We start from the raw sequence: 22,861 nt of genomic DNA on the forward strand, positions 1-22,861 counted from the left end.
GAGCAAATACATTTAAAAATAAACTCACAAATGAAGACAAATAATGGTGATGTAGTTTAGATCATGATTGTGTAAGATTTTGAAGGCTATAAGAATAAAATGTTCCCAGAGGTCTCAAAAATAGAAACAGGGGAAAAAATTTTAATGTAAACTTTTAAAAATTTCAGTAGCAAAGAGACGGAATGACAAGAGGGAAAACGTGCAGACAGGCTGGATGGTGTAGTCTGAACCAGAGAACATGTGCGAGATTTATAACTGCTATTTCATACAACATGCAGAAGGATACTCCCAAATATAATATTGGTGTGAGTAGACATCTTGGGTGTGACAAATGAGGAAAGAGAACCAGAAAAGACACATGCCAAAAGTTGACATGATAGCTGTACGCACTACACTTGGACAGGAAACATTGAGAGGAAAAAATTAACCAGCAGAGAGGTCCAAAGGCTGTGTCTAAAAAATTATATAATCTTGAGTTCAACCACAGACTTTGAGAAAACTGCTGAGTCCGTATGACCCTCACTCAGTTTCAAAGTCCAAAGCTAGTAGTCAGTCAGGAGATTGACTGGTGGCTTCAAATTATCAGTAAAATAATAAAACCAAATTAGAAGTTAAATTCTTAGTTGTTGTTGCTGCTGGGGATGGAACCCAGGGTCCTGAGCATGCTGAGCATATACTTTGTAACTGAGCTTTAGGCCAAGCCCAAGTTAAACTTCTCTTAAACACCATAACCAACTCAGAAGAGCAAACTTCAACCACTCTTTTTATATGGGCTTAAAATAAATTCCTCATTGTGTGACCTTGACTTATTTAGGAACCTCTCTTGACTCTAAATTATAAAGTTATCAAAACAAGAGTAACCAGAGTGACTTTAGTTTAGTTGGAAATACAGTAATCAGCCCACAGAATGCATCCTTTAGTATATGCTTAATGTTGGATGAAATGTAGTTGCACCTTTATTCTGTACTCCTATGGCTAGGATTAAACCAGTTTAATTTGTCCCTGGCTTTATTTGTCTTTCCTCAGAAGTCTGACTTAATCACTTTGGATTAAGTAGGTTGAAATTTAAACCAAAGTCAGAAGTTGTGTGTTTTTTTTTTAAAGAATCCTACTCCCTACCTAGCACTGAAGTGGCTGCCCTCACCTCTAACACCATCCACTTTTACATTCAACATGGCAGCGATGCAGCTCACAGGGAAACTGAAGAGTTTCTCTACCAAATAAGTTTATCTCTAAAAGATCATTTCAAGGAATACATTAGTCTCATACTTTTAAAAAAGGTGCTGGGTAGTTTGTCATCGTTTATAATGTGAACTCCTAGTTTTGCCCCTTTAAAAGACTCCAGCTCTTAAGAAAGAGCAAGTGGCTGATGGTGGTAGGTATTTTCTTACCTTTCAATGCATAGCTCACCCCACAGTGAAAGGTGACCTACACCCTCCCCATCATTCAACTTTACAGCCTACACTAAGGATGGTCAGGCTCAGACTTCCATGACGATTACCCTTCTCCTCCTCACAATCAATTTCCAATATAAATAATTTTGCTTGAATTAAATTGTGTAACCATCTATAAATAATTTTTGGTATTGATTCATTTAACCATCTTTTGTCATTGGTTTGGGGTCCTTAAAATATACTAAAATCATGAGGCAAGATAATAAATACCTTAGAATTACCTAACAAGCTTTTATAAAGAACAGAGTGATGCAAAAAGGAGAATGAAGAAACAGTTTATTGTGAAGAACAGCAAAGGTTTAATTACATATAGTTTTCTTGAAAAGTAGAGGCTATTATACCAAACAAATTCTAAGAAATATCAGAAAACAGAATTTCCAGTGCAAATTTTATGCATATTTATTACCAATATGTAGCATTCAATAAAGTGACTTCTCCAAATTAGTTGTGTGTGGTGTGTTTATATATATACACACACACATACATATACATACATGTTTGCATACATATATATGTGTGTGTGTGTGTATATATATATATGATTAAATGACACTGGTAAATATTTCTTCATTAAGGTGTAAATTTTATGCTTGCTAGTGTATATTTTCAATTATGAGTTAAGGGCAAAATTACCATCTGCCTTTGAATACATACTTCAATACATACTTAAAAATTTCATAAAGCTATTCTGTGTTCTAGTTTATAAGCAAATGTCTCCACAGACCTTTCATGTGTTTATAGTTAGCACACTGTAACTTAATATGTATTTTAAATAATATTGCTCAATGGGATGTCAGATACTGTAATTACATAATTATAATCACAGTATAATTATGGTTAAACTATAAACCATTTTATTGATAAAGAATTTTTCATCGAAGAAAACTACACAAAAGTGTGCCAAAATGGTTTTAGATTATATAATAAAATTTATGAGACTTGCAATAAAGTTTATCTTTAAACACAAATATAAAAAGTCGATAGTGATTGTTGATACATGTGCTGGCTTATAGCCTCCCTAAATATATCTATTTATGTGTTCTGAAAAACTGGTAATAAAATATAATTTTCTTAAATTGCAGCAAAATACATATAATTTAAAATTTCACCATTGCAACTATTTTTAAGTATACAGTTCAGTGGTATTAAGTACCTTTGCACTATTATGAAACAATCACCACCAACCATTTCCCAGAACTATATTAGCCCTCACACAGAAACTGTATCCATTAAACACTAATCCCTCATTCTCCCTCCCACAATCCCTGACAACCACCATTCTACTTATAGTCTCTGGGAATCTGACTGTTTTAGGTATCTAATATAAGTGGAATTATAATAATATTTGTCCTTTTGTGACTGGTTTTTTTCACTTACTAGAATGTCTTAAGGCTTATCCTGTTCACAGCATGTATCATAATCTCATTCTTTTTTAAGGATGAATACTAGTCCATTATATGTATTTATATGCATATTCATTTTATTTATCCATCTATCTATTGATGGATGGACACCTGGGTGGCTTCCACCTTTTAGATGCTATGAATAATGCTATTACAATCACAGCATTTGTTCAAGTTCTTGCTTTCACTCCTTCTGGGTATATACCCAGAAATGGAATTTGTAGATCTTATGGTAATTCTATCTTTAACTTTTTGAGGAACAGTTTTCCACAGCAGCTCTACTATTTTATGCTTTCACTTGCAATAAACAAGGGTTAAAATTTCTCTATATAGGAATGAATTTTTGTTTTTGTTTTTGTTTTTGTACTGAGGATTAACCCAGAGGCACTCTACAACTGAGCTATATCCTCACCTCAACCCCTGTTGGCCCCTGCCTTTTTAATTTGAGAAAAGTTCTTGCTAAGTTGTGGAGGCTGGCCTCAAACTTGTAATCCCCCTGTGTCAGCCCTCCAAGTAGCACAGGTGTGTGTCACCATACCTGGCTTAGATTATGCTTAAAAAATAAAAAATATGAATTAATATTTTGTGATATAATTTCTGGTCTTGTTTCTTTTCATTTCTCTGTATCACTTGCTTTTATTACTAAAATCAAAACTGCAGGATTTATGACGCAAAATTCAGACTGATGAGAAACCTGAATTCCAAAAAGTCTCTGGCAAGGAGAGACAAGAAAGTTAAAAGTTATAAAAGTTAAATCAGAGGCATGTCACAACAATTTAAAAAAATGAGGCGGGGGGGACTAGCACCAAATATAATGGGGTCAGAGTAGAATTTCCTCCCTAAATTCCTAATGCTACAGTACATTCCTTAGACTGCAGGCAAATTTAACTCACAAGCTGAGAAGGGAGGCAAAAACAAACTCTAATAATAGCAAACTAAAGCAAAGTCCATACTGAGTTTGACCCTTCGGAGAGAGATAAAAAAAAAAAAGATAATTAGATAATAAACACCTAGATTTGCTAAGGCTTCCTGATGGAGAGGTAATCATGAATTTAATTTTTCTATTATATTCTTCAGACTGCTGTATAAGTTGATAAGTTGAATAATGACAATTTGGTTTCAAATATCATAATTATCTGTTTACATTAAATTAAGAAACATTTAAAGGATAGGATTTAAGTAAAAATATCCAAAAGATGGGAATTAAGAAAAACATCCAATATTTCAAACAGGCTAGCATTAGAATCACCATTCTAAGTTTAGGAGTAATAATATTGTAAAGATAATAATAACATATTATATATAACACATAATATACATATTATAAAGACATATATATCTATTACTTTCATATGAAAATATATTCTCTATAAAGCAAAATAATTTTTACTTTATAAAATACAGTAATATAAATTTGAGAAAACAAATTTATTTTTGTGATAAATTCTAAATTTTGAGATGAATTCTAAAATTTTTAAAGAAAGATTAAAATAATTTAGTTAAATTTAATCAAAATTACATCAAAATAGAATTTAAGAATTATAATCTGGGCATGAAAGAATATCATGATCCTTTTCCAGAGTTATTTCAAAATTATTCACAAAGGATTTTGATCAGCTTAGCTACTACATGCACATTGAGACTATTTCCAAGTAGACGGTAACACTGTTTCACTGTTATCTTCTCAGGAAATCCTAAAAAAGAGAGATAAAAATTCATAATTTGATCATTTGTAATAGTAATTTCTAGAGCTAAAAGGACTCATCCTTTAACAAAGATACAGGGATCATTTCATAACACCATTTCAGTCAACAAGCACATATGATGGTAGTCTCATAAGTTGATATCACCTAGTGACATTTAGTTGTCTTAGTTTGTATAAGTACACTATTATGTTTACACAGTTATGAAGTTGCCTGAGTATACATTTCTCAGAATCCATCCTCAATGTTCAACAACATATAACTGTAAATCACTAAAGTCTCCGATAAGTTTTACTAATAAATGAAGAGTCTGGATCCAAAAATATTATGTAGCATTTTATTATATTGTCCACATAATGAATATTATAATATCCCAGTATATTATATAGCATCAAGTTATGGGTGATGCATACATGCACATATGTACACATAGATGTTCACAGAAATAGAATTCATAAAAATTCATGTATTAATGAACTTTAGATAAAGTACTGGCTATCATTTTTTTCTAAGTTGTTTCTTTTATCTTGTAACATTTTTATAGAGATAAAATTCATCCTTTTACTGATGAATTTTAGAATTCACCTATAAAATTTCAGTGGTTTTAGAATAGTTTTTTTTAAAACATCTCCACTAATTCTAGAACATTTTCATTACTTCAAAAAAGAAAACTTATGCCCATTAACGGTCTCTTGCTACTTCCCCTCATGTCCCCCAACCACTAATCTAATTTCTCTATCTATAGATTTTTCTATTGGGAACACTTCACATAAATGGAACCATAAAATATGTTCTTTTGTGTTAAAACATTCTTTTGCTTGGCATAATGTTTTCCAGGTTCATTCACATCATTGTGTGTTTCAGTACTTACTTCTTTTTATGGATGAGGAAAATTTTATTGCATGAATATACCACATTTTATTTATCATTCATTCATTCATTGGCAAGACACTTAGACTATTGTGAATAATGTTATTATGAACATTCATGTATTAATTTTTGTGTGAAAATGTTTTCAATTCTCTTGGACATATAACTAGTGGTGAAGCTCTTGAGTCATACAAAAATGCTATGTTTAATGTCTGCAGTACTGTGCTTTCTGAAGCATGAGACAACATTACATTTCCACCAGCAGCCAATGACAATTCCAACTTCTTCACATCTTTGCCAACACTAGTACCATCTTTTATTTTAGCCATCCTAATGAGTATGATGTGGTTTGATTTACAATTCCCTAATAATTAAACATATTAAACACCTTTTTCATGTGCTTATTAGCCACTTGTCTATCTTTTTTAAAGAAATGCTGATTCAAATCCTTGGCACATTTTTGAGCTGGACTATCTTTTCTTTTTATTGTTGAGTTATAAGGTTTTTTACATATTCTGGATACAAAAAAATTCATCAGTTGTTTTTCATACATTGTTAACACATACTGATTTTCTCATGATGGACTTCTATTCACACTCAGGACACTTGGCATAACAATAAATTGAAGGAAATTTAAATTAGATAATAAAATGAAGGACATAATTAAAAGCATTAAAAATAGTAAAATTTCATTATATTTGTAAGGATCATGGGTAGAGTTAGTTATTCTAAAGTTGCTTCATTAATTCTTGACATATTAATAGCAATGAAATAAACAGTAATTGCTATTAAAAACCATTATTTGCAATTGATCATGATTATAAATTACATATCCTAAAGATAATATATCACAGGCAAAGAATGCTAAAGAAAGAAATTAAAGAAAACCTTAGAACATGGAAAAATCTGCTTTTTGGATAGGCAGAATTAATATTGTCAAAATGACCATACTAACAAAAGCACTATACAGATTTAATGCAATTCCAATCAAAATCCTAATCACATTCCTCCAAAAAAATAGAAAAAGCATCCTAAAATTGCCACAAAAAAAAGAAAGAAAGAAAGAAAGAAAGAAAGAAAGAAAGAAAGAAAGAAAAAGAAAGAAGTAGAAAAAGCAGTCATGAAATTCATCTGGAAAAATAAGAGACCCAGAATAGCTAAAGCAATCCCTAGCAAGAAGAGGGAAGCAGGTGGCATCACTATACCAGACCTTACACTATACTACAAAGCTACAGTAACAAAAACAGCATGATATTGGCACCAAAATAGACTGGTAGACCAATGGCACAGAATAGAGGACACAGAGACAATTCCACATAATTACACTTATATTAATATGACAAAGGCACCAAAAACATATATTGGAGAAAAGATAGCCTCTTCAAAAAGTGGTTCTGGGAAAACTGGAAACCCATATGCAACAGAATGAAATTAAGCCTCTATCTCTCACCATGCACAAAACTCAACTCAAAGTGGATCAAGGACCTAGGAATTAAATCAGACACACCGCGCCTAATAGAAAAAAAGTAGGCCCAAATCGCTATCATGTTGGATTAGGCCCTGACTTCCTTAATAAGACTCCTATAATGCAAGAATTAAAATCCAAGAATCAATAAATGAGATGGAGTCAAACTAAAAAGCTTCTTCTCAACAAAAGAAACAATAAGTGAGGTGAATAGAGAGCATACGTTTTGGGTGCAAATTTTTATTCACCTCAAAAACTAGATCAAAGTAGCCAGAGGTAGAAGTGTATCTACAAAGAAGCCTTTAGAATATCCCAAGGACAATCTTTTGCAATATTAAGATTATAACAAAGAGGGGGAAGGTTTGGAAAAAAGTCAAATTCCTAAAAATTGTGTGTGTATGTGTGTATGTGTGGGTATGTGTCTGTGTTTCCATGTGTACCTTATATACAGATGTTAAAGTCTAAATTTACTTACAGGAAAAGCTACATAAGTGATTAAAAGGTGACCTTTTAAAAACTTAGATACATTAAAGTAATAATAATCCTCACAAGAAATGGAAATTAACAAGGTCAAATAGTAGCTTTCATCCAGTTAGAGTCCCTCTCTTCCAAAGTCTGCTACCTCAGGAATGCGTGCTGCCAGTCACAAAGAACCAGGACAAAATGTACAGAAAGATCAATGCAAATCTATCATAGCCAGTGGACAAAAAGCTCAAACAATCATCATTTTTGGACCCGGAGTCAATAAAGTTGGAAACACTTGTGAAGGACAGTGTGTCATGGTGCTGCTCAGTGGTAACTTAAGGGCAAGCTTCTCTACACAAATATACCACAGAAAAGAAGATTCAGCAATATAAAAGACACTTTTTGCATGAATATTATATATATATATACACACACATAAATATATATATATATATATATATATATATATATATATATATATAGTCAAAGAACTTCGAAAAAATCTATTTATATAACCTAAAATTTTTAAATAGAAAAAATATGAAATAAATCTATAAAAGTAAATAAATGTCTACCATTTTAAAATAAAAGCAAACAAATTTTATATTGTCACAGATATTATGTAAGCATTTTAAACACACTAACTCACTTAACTGTCCCAGGAACCCTATGAAATAGGTGCTATAATTATCCTTGGTTTACAAACAAGGAAACTGCAATCTAAGAAAGGGGTTAAAGTGGGACTAGTATTCAAACTCAGTCTGACTCTGGGCTCTGTCTGTATCCTCACCAAGTTTCAGTTTTACCAGAGTGACTACTACTTCTAGAATAAAACAAATACTGCAATAAAACGTAGGTATTCATTTTTATTTGATAGTCAATTGCTTGTCTCTCTTTAGTGGTCTGTAAAATATATCTGATTGTTCCTAAAAACAAAAAAAAAATAATAACTAGAAAAGCAAATTCAAAATTGGAATTCTGAATCCAATTCTCAGTTCTTCATTTGTTCTGTGATATTGTTTCACTCACTTTGTGACATAAACTAAGACAAGGAAAGTATGTTTTTCTTAATAACATTCCCCAGTATATTTGGAACTGAATATATCAGCAAAAATGACTGACTGACTGAGTAACTGAATGAATGAATGAATGAATGAATGAATGAATTAATAAATAAATAAATAAATAAATAAATAAATAAATAAATAAATAAATAAATAAATGCAGGGAGTAGAAAATAAACTTGGTTGCTGTAACTGGGCTCAGACAATCCACTACATTGCCAGTTTGTTCCCAATGTACAAAGAAATCTATGTTCTAAAACCTCATCTGCAAATTCATTATTTAGAATCTGAAACATGATTTATTTTACCCATTATTTATTTCAATAATAGTAACGTTATTAATATTACAATAGTATTAGATTTAACAGTTTCAATTTTCTACATTCAAATTTCTACTCAGAGTTGTCAAAACCACATTTCCTCCTTCTGTAGACCTTGGAAGTTGGTTAGGGAGGTCTATGTTTCTCTCTGACCATTAGCCAGGTACTGGAAGCACATCCACTGCCAACCCTAAAAAGCCATCTCAGAGCACTGGCCCACAATGAGATGAGAAAGGGGTTACCACTGCTTTCAGCAAGCAAGGGAAATGTATCTGATCTCTTCACAGCAACAATTCCCAGAGTTCCTGGACTGCCAATGGAGTTAGAAATCTGTGTTTCTCACTCTATACTCCCATTTTCACTTTTGTTCTTGAGATGCCCTGGTACAGATCCCCTAATCTTTGTAAAGTCTGGCATCTGTGTTCCTGACCTCCCTTTCTTTCCTTTGGAAAGTTCTTTCCTAGACTACCTCTCCATCTGCCCTGTTCTCCATTAATTAACCCTTGTAGGAAAGGACAAAGACACACAATAGATGAAAATGTACTGTGGAGGAGAATAAATACAAACACCTTCCCCCAAATCCTCAACTAAACTGCCTGTTAATTTCTTCATTCAAAAAGCTAATCATAGGCATTCTTTCATAAGACCTAGCATGCGATTTACTAAAATCAAACCTCTGCAGTGAAACTCTATATAATGTACAACCACAAGAATGGGATTCTAATTAGAATAAGTTATAGTCTATGTATGTATAATATGTCAAAATCAACTCTACTGTAATGTATATTTAGAAAAACAATTTAAAAATATGAAAGTTAAAAAAAACAGATATCTGGAAGCAAGAAGATAAGCTGAAAAAAAAAGATGATTTAACAATCATTAGTGGGAGAGTAAGGAATTGTTGATTTGCTCATTTTTGCCAATGAACTCTGACCCATTACTAAAATTAAAGGAGAGAGCAAACTGAGTCAGAAGGGAATAGACTGAAAGGCAGATTCTTAGGGAAAGGGTAAAGAGAACAGGAAAATGCCCCCAATGGCACAATTAGGAAAGAAAGTTTCTTGAAACTACCTGTGTGGGCAAGGGCTTACTCATAACATATATATGTGAAAATTCTCTAATGAATTTTGAGAATTTCAATAAATGAAAGATGAGGTTTACCAGATCCCACATACCAAACTCTGGAGGAAATCCAAGGAGATTTGCTATTTCTTTAGGAGTAAAATATCGCAGTTTAAGCATTGACAACTTTGTTATCTTTTCTTCTTGTGGCAAATTGCCAAGGGATTTGTAGATACTCTCAATCTGTAAGAAAACATCCAAGATAACTGAAAAAGTAGCGTGTTGGAAACATATTTGTTAAGATTTCCAATAGTGAGACAGCTTTAAGAAGATGGACATAAATGGGAAAGAAAGTAGAATGAATCAGACATAACTTTCCTTTGTTCATACATAAATATACAACCAGTATAACTACACACCATGTATAATCACAAGAATGGGAAGTTAAACTCTATATATGTGTGATATGTCAAAATAAATTCTACTGGCATGTATAACTAAAAATAACAAATTTTAAAAAAGAAAAAAAGAAGGTGGATATATAGTCTGCCCTAATATATGGTAGCAAAATGCATGAGCAAAAAAGTGTCTCTGTGTAATAAAGTAGATAATTGTCTCAACAATGGCAATCTAAACTGTAAAAAGAAGAAAAGGCTAACATTGATCAGGATACTTTCCAGTATATCTGTCATTTTTGGTTATCTTAAAATTAATCATAATATAAATAATCATTGACAATATTACAAAACAGAAATATACTGAAAGATATAAAGGAAACTAGGTCAACCAACAAAGCCAATTTTACATTGCTAATAAGATCATTGAAAATATTTGTTGTTGACCATCAATTTCATCCAATCAAGAAACTTTCTTAAAATGACAAAATATATTAAATGATTTCTCAAATCCAGACTTTCATTTGCATATGATACTATTTTTATCCTGAGTAAATTTTATTAATAGTTAAGAGTTTGAATCAGCATAAAAGAAGATAATATGGACTTAAAATTATTTAAAAATTATAAAACTTACTACTAGGCATATATTCAACCAGAACACCATGAAGAGTTTACAACCAAAGAATTTAAAAAGTATATTGCTAAAACAGATTTTGTTTTCCTTAAAAGGAAGTTTTATAATATGTGCTACAAAAGAGGACTCCAATATTAATATGCCTATGGAAATTTTAGAGCATTCACTAGTGTAGGCTAAATTTCAACTTACTATTTATGGGAAAAAAAAGAAATGCAGAATATAAGAATAACAAAAGTAAGAATAAAAACAAAACCTTCCTTATGCATAAGCACATACACAGCAATAAGACTTATCTTATACCAAAGAAATTATGTGAATATATGTACATAAATGAATAACATATTTATTCCTAGCTGAACATGTAAAGTATTCATTCTCAATTGAACATGTAAAATTGTTTTGACAATCTCAAATTAAGTATCAAATGTAGATTTTTTTTTTTAAATGTGTCTGACAACATTATCCAGGCTGGCCTTGATCAAGATTCTCTTTCCTCAGCCTCTCAGGTAGCTGGGATTACAAGCAAGTACTACTAATGCTGAGCATAATAATAATACTTTTTTTTCAGTGCTGGGTATTGTGCAGGGCCTTGTGCATGCTAAGCAAGCACTCTACTACCGAGCTATACCACCAGCTGATGTAACATTATTGAAAGTTTTAAAATATTTCAGTTTTAAAACATCCATGGTACCTGCACATCCTCTGCCGTCTGTAACACAGATCCTGTCCCTTCTATGTAGCTTCCATAACTGAAAAAATAACATGAATATTATGTAGTACCTAATGTATTTGTTAATGCTTAATTTCTTATTTCTTGAATGATGTAATCTACATGTTTCTGAAATATCTGGAATGATATCACATTCATTACAGATGATATAATATGCTTTGAAAAATTATTAGGTAAAAATCACAAGGTAACTCTATTTAAAATTTTCAAAACCCAAACATGAAACTGTTTTTTGAGTTGCTTAAACACAATTAAATTATGTATTATTGTCATTTTTTAATTCTCGCATCTATAATGTTCACCACTAGCAACTATGAAGTTTATATTAAAAGACAATTCAATACTGGCATCCTGCCACCAAATGTTACATACATGAAAATAGATTGTGGCCATTTTCTTAAAATGCCTAAACCATTTATCTTTTCATAATGCCTAAACCCTGCTTTCTAATACCATATAAATACAGTCCCTCTAAGCCTGGGTTTGCCCTTCATTTAACCCAGTATGTTTTTACAGTCATTTTCATATAAGAATTAGACCATAACCATTAAGCTCTAATACAAAAAGAAAAAAATTACAAAAAAATAAAAAGAATGAGAACATCAAGTAAAAAAGATAAAAAGTATAAAATTCTTCAGAAATGAAAGGTATTTGTAGTATTCCTTTTTCCAATACCATTATCAAGCTAGCTGTTCAACATATTAACATTATTTTTTTGCAAAGAGAAAAATTTAATGTATAAATTGAAAAAAAAACACACACAAAGGAAAAATAATTTTTTGAAATTGTTTTTTCACATATATTGTGCATATAAATTTGTATTTATATATATTATCTATAATAAAAAAGACATTATAGTAAAGTTTCTTTTATACCATCTCAAGAATTTCAAGGTTGCTTTTTATCACAGAATTGATAAGTCTTACTTTATGAGAGTCCTAAACAGAACCTATTGGACTTGGCAATAGATAACAGCTGAGTGAAGTCTTTTAAGGTACTGTAAAGTAATAAACCCTTTCCCCTAGAAGTACAAGGGCAGAGTATGATAAACTTAGAATAAGTTTGTCAGGATTGTACCAGGGGCACAGTGTCTTATACAACATATCTAGTGAGAAGGTAAGAAGAAAATGCTTGAATTGTCAAATCATACAACTACCTATCAAATGAGGCTGAGTGGTAGGGATCTTTGGCAAAAGATTTCTGAAAAGGCCTAATGTTCTTTCTAGGTTTAAAAACATTGATGAAAAATATATTAAACATTCAATAAATAAGCCAAAAGAAGCCCCTTAAATGTTAGCCAATAACTAATGAGTAAAACAAGTAATAATATACCCATACCAGGAAAATAAAAAAGACTTTTATGTACTGATGTGAAATAATATCCAATTTATACTGGGCAGTGAAAAAAGGCATATAATAATGTACTTAAACACATCCTTACAATTAATACTTCAGAAAGATTATACAGTGCATTGATATATTGGTTTGCTTGCAAGAAGGGATACTGAACGGCCAAGAAACAGAAGTAGAAGGGACTCTTAAGCAATCTTAGTACCTTAAGAGCCAGGGCTATGAATCAGAGGTAGAGCATTGCTCAAAGACCCTGGGTTCAATTCCCAGCACCGCAAAAAAACAAAAACAAACAAAAAAATTTAGTGACTTTCGAATTTTGAAACACGGAAATATACTACTCCCTCAAAAAAAAATTTAAATTAAAAATTAATTGAATGTACTTCAGCTGACTCAATTTTATTTATTTAGATTAAAATATAACTTCTTCTTATACAATGATCACAGAGTGGACATAACTCTTAGAGGTTTGACGTGTCATAGAAAGAAAGGTGCTAAAACACTGGAAATTTATGAGCTACAAAAACCATGTTTACACCGTGAGTATTTAAGCTCCTATGAAGGTCATGAAACAAATGGCCTTCTCTCTTCTGAACACTTTTGTGGGTGGTGTACATAATGTTCTGCCAGAAGGAATTTTTACTTGTGTTCTACTGGAACATGAAACAGACAATTAGGGCAAAAATAATAACAATATAAGTAAAAATGCTATCAGAAACATTTTATAAAATTCTCCTTGTTTTGAGAAGAACTAAAGGAAATAACATCTATAAAAACCTGGTTATTTTGAATATAACATGAATAAGGTCTCTTTAAAACTTACCCTTTGGTAAAGCATGTGGACCTTCTGCAAGTGGGCTTAACAATATCTAATAAAAGAGCATATCGCAGCAATGACTTCGGGGGTAAAATGTACTGACTGATGTCAATATCATCTTCAAGAAAATCTTTTAACATTTGCACAGAGAGATCACTGTCCTGTTGATGTTTTCTTTTAATTTCTTCTACAGTTTCAAGTTTAAAAAGGATGGCATCTTTTCCAGAACATTCCATACTGCTATCAAAGCAAATATTGGGTTCTGTTTCCTTTATTTTAATTTTATTTTCTGCGTCCACTGCACATTTTTGTGGATACTCATACTCAGTTTTGGGAAACTCCATCAGTACCTGGCATTAAGTAAAAAAAATAGAAACTGTCAAAAGTCTTATTAAAAATAAAAGACAAATTAATAATGTTCAGTAAATATTATGTAAATACCTCTTTAATGTTTACAGTGTTGTTATTAGAAAGGAACTGTGGCTATCTTGTGTTTGTACCAGTTATTTCAAGTTATTAATCATATAGCTATAGTGCCATCAGGCTACAGATGATTTGTTTCATAGAATTACTATTTTCTGTATTTATTAACAAAACATTCAACAAAGTAATAGGAAGTATATTAAATATGGGTACAGTATAATATTTGAAAAAGTTTAGAAAGCAACATTACATTTCAAAAATATACATTTTCCATGTTCTTTATTTGAAAGGAAAAACTGGAACACAATCATAATCTAAAATAAAACTAGTGATTAAAAAAAGTTATTTCTACTTGAGTCCCACAACAAAAACCTGTTTCTTCAAAACTCATAACCATGTATAAAGTCCCATTTTATAAAAGAAAGCCACTCCAGGCATTTTCAAGGATTAAGTCTTTGATAATATACTTTATACATTGCTTTTGGAACTGTCCACTATGGAAAGGGAAATATATTAGTATTATATCTCAAAGAAAAGAAATAACAAAACTGATTCCCTATTAGTAGGACTTGGCATTTTAATACTTAATAGTGATGGTTATAGAGAGCTTAATTGAACCACTGAAACTGTTATCCACCCCATTTTTTAATCAAAGCACATAAAATTGGTTCCATAATTAGAGTCCTATCTACAGCAATTAAGCATTTTACTCTAGCTTGTACTAATTAATACACTATTTAATTATACAATATTTAATTAATACACTAAAAACAGTACTAGTTTTAAAGAAAATGCAATCACTGTGTTAAAATACTCTTAAATAATTTTTAAGACAGTATATTATATTTTATCAAAAGTAACCAATCTTCAGTTGGGGAGAGAAAATGATAAATGCAAATAGTCAACGGTCAGAAGAAAAATTGTGGGGAGAGATGGGGGAACAACAACACCAAGAGTAATTTTTTTCTTTTCACTTTTTTTCCTCCTAATGAAAAAAGAAATTTGAGTGCTTCATTTTGGGTTTGTTTAGTTTAAACCAATAAAACTGACATTCAGAGAGGACAAAGATATTGGAGATGGACACAGAGTATGGTCTATACGTATATACACATTCTATAGGACAGATATAAATCCACACAAAGTAGTTCTTGAAAATAAGTTAGCAGACTGGGATATATTTATAACAAATGAACCATAATAACAATACCTGACCAGGAGCTTGAAAAGGTAATGGCTCTGACTGAAGCTTTGCAATAAGGAAATACCTTAGCCTTGAATTTGGAATACCAAGCTGCAATCAAAGCAGAGCAATTAATTACTATACAAAAAGAAATCTGTACTAACTTTAGCACCTAGTAAAACAACTTGTACAGGTATACATCTAGCTTCTGCTAAAGAAAACTATGTTACTGATTTTTGGAAAACTTCTTTGTAACAAATTTGAAACCTGTTAAATTCTAGTAAGTTCTAACCCTGAACAGCTATTCTGTATCTTTACTCAAATGAAATAATGAGTCTGATAAGTCATTATTTCTATGAGTAATTTTTATTTTATACTTTCTAAGTAAAAAGAAATATGTTTACACTTATTATTGCAGTAATCACAAAAATAAAACCAAATATAGCTATTCTTGGCTATTACTTTATTATATTAATAAAGGAAGATTCATTACTTTAGAAGTTAAAAGGGAAAAAGTAGGGAATAAATTTAGAGATTAGATATATTATCAATCTCTATAGCTTTTTACCTAATTTTTTAAGTGGGTTTTCTTTTCATTTCTGGACAAAGAACTATATAATACAGTAAAGATTATGAAAAACAAAACCAAAAAATGACAAACAACAGTGATACCTGCAAAATCAAAATTTGTCAAATAGCTTATCTTACAACCAGTTACCTTAATTTCTTAACCATGAATGTTTGTGGCTGAATGCTATGTCATAAAAAGTATAATTGGAAAATTATCATATGGTTCATTTCCTTTTCTATTTTGGATTACTTTCAGGCATTATCTAGATAACACACCTAATTTGTAAATGCCACATTTATATATTTCCAAAATGTGCTATCCTTTATTTTTCAAAAGAATAATACATTGCTTCAGTGATAGAACATTTACCTAGCATGTACAAGGTCCTGGGTTCAATTCCCAGTGCAGGAAAAATAAAATAAAAATATATTCTTTATGAGCTCCAACACATATCTATATGTATGTACTACAGTCTTTAGAAAGTAAGATCCCTGTCTGATATAATTTCAGAATTTGCATAAAATATTATAAAAAAATAAAACTATTCTGTTTATTGAATAAAATTTACATTGGGGTAAAAAGCCTTTCAATTATAGTTTATATAATGGATTATAATTGTTGTACCTACAGAGGTTGGAGATAACAGAAATTCTTGGTACTGAAAGCCACAATTTTCTATTGTTTGTATCAACATGTCTCTGAAAAGAGAAAAGAAAGAGTAGAATTTTCACCCTTTTCTCGCAAGTGGAGTTCTTACATAAAATAGTGTATAGAAAGCTTCATTGTAAGTGAAAATTGTAACTGCACTCAAGCTGTTTAGAAAGATAATTATCTTAATTTCAGTTCCAGTATTTGAAAATTTATATTTTAATAAAAAGACACAGATAATTCTCTTATAAGTAAATAAAGATGCCAGATAATGTATCTAAATTGATGAAAAGTTTGAATTGCTAATCTACTGATGATGGATTTTCCATGGGTACTAAAACTATATCTTCCTGGTAGCAGATCAGATGAGAACACTCGTATGATGGACAGTAGGTGAATCAAGGACTCGGACGGATGACTTCTGCCCAACTGGACTACCATCTGACAAAATCCTGATGCAAGGCTTTTTCTTATGTCTAACTGTAGAGCAGGAAATGCCCATCAATAGGACCAGTTCTTGCTAAAAAACACTTCTATTTCAAAAGCAACAGTCACCAATATAAGTGACTAATATTGAAAAAAATCATTCCCATGAAAATCAATGCTCAGTCTGGAAAAATTCAAACATATCAAAATGGGGGACAATCAGTAGAACAAAACTTTGTAAATCTCCAGCACAGCCCTCCAGAAAATCCTCTGTAATACTTTTCATATTATTAGTCACAAGCAATACTAATAAATATTTAGTACATATAAAATGCCAGATTGTACATGTTTATTTTTGAGTTCTTTATTGTACAATAGTTCCTACTATAAAATACACCAAGATATAAAAAAGACAAATACATTTTTTACCTGGTAGAAGACATTTCAAAACCTTTAACATTTTCTAAAAGAATATACTTTGGTAATTTTTGTAATCTAAAAAAAAAGAAAAACAAATGGAATATTAAATATTTAACTACTAAGAAGTAAAAAGTAAAGAAAATCATTATTTGTGGGAACTATAAGGTTAAATAATTTTCTGAACTTTTAATAAAAATGTATATGATGGAAACAACTCAATTTTTTTTGTTTTTCTCCATAAACACGGCATGCTTGATAAAGTTTACACTTTAAATGTTACACTGAAGCTCATCTCAAAATATAGGTTTGTGCAAAGCCTTTGCATTACACAATTCAAAGGACTGCCACTCACATGGCATGAGAATATCTAGGGTTAACACAAATTTCTAGGCCATGGGCAACAGTATTCACAACAAAAGCATCATTTGCATTACCATTATGAACAGAGGCAATAGAATTAACTAGTAAGTTGTAACTCCCTGTCACTCACTGTCATGGCAAGTGTGAAATCATAAAACATTTGCAGTTATTCTATTAGTCATGGCATAAGACAATAAACGGTATGCATAGTATCTAAAGGGAGTATGTATAAACTACTAATTTCTATGAAATGAAACCCACATTCTTCCAGACCCATAGTCTTCAATATAAGATAAATTTGGACAAGAATGTAAGTTTTTACCTTGGGAGAATATCTAGAATGTATAAGAAGCTATTTGTCCTTGGATCAGTCATATCACCCTGTAAGCCAATTCTAAAGGAATAAAGAAAACAAAAAAAATTATAAAGAATTTTATATAAAGATATCAAATCACTTCTAAAAGGTCAAAATTGAGAATTAAAGCTGGTCCTCTCACAGATAAAAAATGATCATTTCTGTTGCTATCATAAACAAAATGCATTTACTTATTTACTCATTTAATTTAATTAAAAAGAAAAAAAGCCTTACATATCTAATAAACAAACCAAAAATTTATTTTTACAAAGCAATATGTCAAAGTAATTCACACAAAGCAAAGAATAATAATAAGTCAATGAGTAATAAAACCAATTATTCTCTTAAAATCACTTTGTTTAGGAAAAATACACATATACAATTGCTGGTGACATCTTGCTTAGTTCCAAAAGAGACAATAAGAATTCAGATAAGTTGTTTGGGTAGGTTGGTAAACTTGGAGTTGATGGCACAGTGATAATCATCATTTAAGCAGATTAAAAAATAAGATGACTAGACAATCTTGTCCAATGTAAATACCAACTTAAGCTGAAGACTATTCTATAAGCATAGTTAAACAAACTAGGGTCAGGACGGGTTATATCAACAGGTAGTATCTGGGCTAGTAATTACACTTCATAAAATTTAGAATATGATCAAGGGTCAAGTAGAAAGGAAGACTTGGATTGGGCCTGCATAACAGGAATAGAGGATCAGGGTTTAAAACCTTGCTACTTATTAGCCTCATAGGATTAAATAAGTTACTTGACATCACTTAGTTTGTTCATTCCTGAGAGGAGGGCCAAAACCATCAGTGGATTGAAGACTTGCAAAGGGATTAGAGTGGATTTGAATAGATTTCTCAGAATTCTTTGTTTCTTCAGATTCTGTCCCTTTCCTCTGTGTTCCAAATGATAACTATAGAATCAGTTACTGCTGCCCTCAGCAGCCAGAGCTGAGCTAATGCAGTCATGGTATATGGGGTAGCAGGAAAGATACTGGGGGCCCACTGCAGTAATTCATGAATGCTTCATTGTGCTGGGGCTGCATTCTGTTCTGTATATCCTACCTAATTCATATATAGCTAGAAACACCTTTATGTGGAATATCTTCTGCCTTCTCAAGTAAACTCCTCATTGTCTTTCAGATACAGCTCAGACATCACCTCTGTAAATGTCTAGTACACAAAAATGTTTCCTAGCACACAATGAGCCATTTTATGCTCTAGACTTGCTCTCTCAGGGCTTTCAATATTTTTTTAGTATATGATTTACATCATATTATAAGATGATTATTTACCAGTAATTTACATTAAACTATAAGCTCCCTAAGGACAGGAACTCCGGCATCAAAAACAATGTATGGCATTTAGGTACACAATAAATCCTTGGGGAATTAGTTTCCCAGTGAGCTATTAAAATATACCCTAAGAATATTCATTTGAGTCCAACTATTTACTAGATGTTCCTCCACTTAAAAGTAAACATATTAAAACTGGAATGTACAAAATGATTAATAAATCCTGACTCTGATATTCACTAATTTTGTTGTTGTAGGAAAGTTACTTAACCTTTCTATGGCTCAGTTTCTCACTTATAAAACATAACAATAATGCCTATCCCATAAGCCTATTAAATTATATGCTCTATGTAATATTATTATACATTAATAGTGATTATTACTATTTAAAATGACTTAAATTACTATTATTAAAAATATTTAAGCAAAGATAAATTAGTCAAGGTTTCATTTGGTGGTAGAGCACTTGCCTAACATATGCAAAACCCTGAATTCAATCCTCAGCATGCAAAAAAGGGGGGAAAAATATTTCATTTATAGTATAATTCCTTGAAACACATAATCAAATAAATATTATTTAATTCCTTAATGAAATTATAATGTAGCTGTGAAAAATTCATAATATTAAATGCAGATATCAATTTTAAGACATGTAAAATACACAAATGCATGTTAGACTAGCTTTTGAATTTTATAGTTAAGTAATTATGACTTGACTATATATTATGATAATTCACTTTCATTAACCAGTATTAGAAAGATATTCTGAATGCTCAATAGTTTAAACAAATTAAGATTGTTTGGGCCATGTTATGGTTTGGATATAAGGTATTCCCCAAAAGCTCCTGTGTTAGTGCAGGGATATTCAGAGGTAAAATGATTATGAGAACTGTCACCTAATCAATCCAACCTATTTTGAGTGGATTAACTGGGTGTCAACCATAGGCAAATGGGTTGGCTGGAGGAGGTGTGTGACTGGGGCTATGTCTTGGAAGGATATGTCTTCCTTGCAGCCTCTTCCCCTTTCTCTGCTTCCTAGCCACTATGTTCTGAGCTGCCACATTCTTCTGCCATGATGCTCTGTCTTACATCCGGCCCAAAGCGATGAGCTGGCCAACCATGAACTAAACCTCTGAAACTATAAGCCCCAAATAAACTTCTCCTACTTTAAGTTGTTCTTGTGGAACATTTTGATCACAGTGACAGAATGCTCACTAACATGGGCCAGAAATAAATGTTGCAGGTTAGGCAGATATAAAGCAGGCATGCATATCTACTGTTGATAAAAGCATTTTGATCATCTGACTATAATAGCCATTTACTTTATGATTAATGCTGAATTATAAATATGAATAGATGAAATAAATTATTTATAAAAAATTTTAAAGCTATAAAATGCAGCTGATGGTCTTCCGGAACAGAGAAATTATACAGACTACTAAGCATTATACATACCTTGTGAATGGCTGACATGGGGGGCTCATTAAAATCATATTGAAAGATAATTTGTCAAACTCTTCCAGTGTAATGCCCTAAGGAATGCACATTTAGCAAAACAAACAAACAAACAAACAAACAAACAAACAAACAAACAGAAAAACACAGAATAAGGAAGAATGAAAAATGCTAACCAATTCTGACTAAATATATCAAAAATCATAACAGTTTATATAACATAATACTTTCCAATTCAACTCCAGTAAAACTAACTTCTCAAAGCAATCTTATGAGGAAGTAAGGTAGTAAACTAAAGCTGTGAGAAATTAGGTGACCTCTCACAAGGTCCTGAGACATCCAAGGCAGAGTTAGAAAGAAAATTTATTTCATCTTAAGTATCTGTTTCCTCTGTGATGTCTCATGTATAACACTGATTTGTTTTCTGAGTTAAACATGGAGAATTTTATTTTACAATTAATGATCACTGGCACAGAATCTAAAAAGTTTTTAGGTACTATCTACCAGTAATGGTTTTTAATTAGCTAATGTGATAGATACACTGATTAGTGTTCATCCCTAACATGAAAGCCTCTGTTAATATACCACCATATATAAAATGGGCTCATTATCAGAAATCTACAATTATTTCATTGTTTTGCAGTTGTGTGCAGTCAAAACATTTCAAAAGATTATAGATAAGAGTAATTAGAATGATCTTAAATTTGCTCATTTTTTATATATCAGAAGATAAAGAAGCACAAGTCAAGTGTTTGCCAACTCTCATTAAAAACTCTTCATATACATCTTTATAAATTTAAAGAGATCAGCCCAGAACCTTTCTAATTATAACTCACTTCTGAGAAGTTCAAGTACATGGATGAAGCAGGATAATCTTTACACTGAGTTCTTTGAAGAGTTAACTTGGGAATTGTCAGCTGTCTCCATTGTAGTCAAGGTCAATAACACATATACAAGACAATAAGTGACACGCATCTTGAGGCAGTACTCATTTTTTTCCCTAATTTTATTAGGAGAAATTTAAAATATTTAGAAAAAGAAAATGAATTTTGTCAAATGTTTTCTGATAGTTTTGTTCTTTCCAATTATTACTATGCTGAATAATATTAATAGAATTCCTAATTTTAACCTACCACATTCCCAAAACAAAAATCCCCTTTGGATTAGTTATATTATTTTAATTAGTTATATTATTCCTTTAATGAGCTTCTGATCTCTTTGTTCATATTTTATTTAGGACTACTAAGTTAATATTCATAAGACAATGGTTTTCTTATTTGGCAGCATATCATACTGATTCAATAAAAATTTATTGAGGAATATTTGTTATCATGTCCTGCCCTATCAACTCTGATGCTATTTTACCCACATATACTCACAACAATTAAACCTTTCTTGAGGATTGTACCAAATATAATTATAAAGTAACTTTCTAAGACTCTAAAATATTTTTGGCCTTGAAATCCATCTTATCTAATACTAATTTTGAAACACCTTTTATCCTTTATTAGCATTTGTCTGTTATGTCTTTGTTCATTTTTTAGATACAATATGTTGTTCATATCACAAAGATATAGGGTCAATCAACAGAGTAGGAGGAGGAGAGCAAGGCGGAGTGGGGAGTGGAAAGAAGGGAAAGGGGAAGAAATATGGAATGAATTTAACAATATAATATTACATACATATATAAACATACCAAAAGAATTTCACCTTTATTATGTGTAGAAAATACTAATCAATAATAAATAAATAAATGAATGAAAGGAAAATCAATATAGGAGAGGAGAAAGAATAAAGGGATGGAGGAGGGGTGGGAAAGTGAGAAGAAAGGGAATTGAAATCAAATTCCTTGCATGTTTTGTCAAACTTAACCAAAATATTAAGTATAATTATAATGGTCTAATAAAAAGCAATGTTCATAAATTAGTTCATCAATATTTCTAGTACCTATTATATGCCAGGCATTGTGCTAGGTCTAGGAATACA

The 22,861-nt window shown here is 31.2% G+C and overlaps 1 protein-coding gene across 2 annotated transcripts in view; it reads right to left on the reverse strand.

The window, feature by feature from the left end:
* Positions 1–1,713: 1,713 nt before the first annotated feature.
* Positions 1,714–22,861, reverse strand: part of Trdmt1 (tRNA aspartic acid methyltransferase 1) — a 51,260-nt gene continuing 30,112 nt past the window's right edge. The window contains exons 4-13 of one of the 2 annotated variants that reach the window (XM_026408144.2): positions 21,712–21,875; positions 20,876–20,952; positions 18,089–18,160; positions 17,416–17,481; positions 16,541–16,610; positions 15,369–15,452; positions 13,745–14,088; positions 11,533–11,590; positions 9,920–10,049; positions 1,714–4,551 (exon numbers count right to left, since the gene is read on the reverse strand). In XM_026408144.2, the coding sequence (XP_026263929.1) occupies positions 4,451–4,551; positions 9,920–10,049; positions 11,533–11,590; positions 13,745–14,088; positions 15,369–15,452; positions 16,541–16,610; positions 17,416–17,481; positions 18,089–18,160; positions 20,876–20,952; positions 21,712–21,732 (1,023 nt within the window). In that variant the 5' untranslated portion in view covers positions 21,733–21,875 and the 3' untranslated portion in view covers positions 1,714–4,450. The remainder of the gene's footprint in view (positions 4,552–9,919; positions 10,050–11,532; positions 11,591–13,744; positions 14,089–15,368; positions 15,453–16,540; positions 16,611–17,415; positions 17,482–18,088; positions 18,161–20,875; positions 20,953–21,711; positions 21,876–22,861) is intronic. The other variant, XM_026408143.2, reaches the window with a different exon arrangement.

Source organism: Urocitellus parryii, chromosome 9 (assembly GCF_045843805.1).
Source record: "Urocitellus parryii isolate mUroPar1 chromosome 9, mUroPar1.hap1, whole genome shotgun sequence".
NCBI lineage: Eukaryota > Metazoa > Chordata > Mammalia > Rodentia > Sciuridae > Urocitellus > Urocitellus parryii.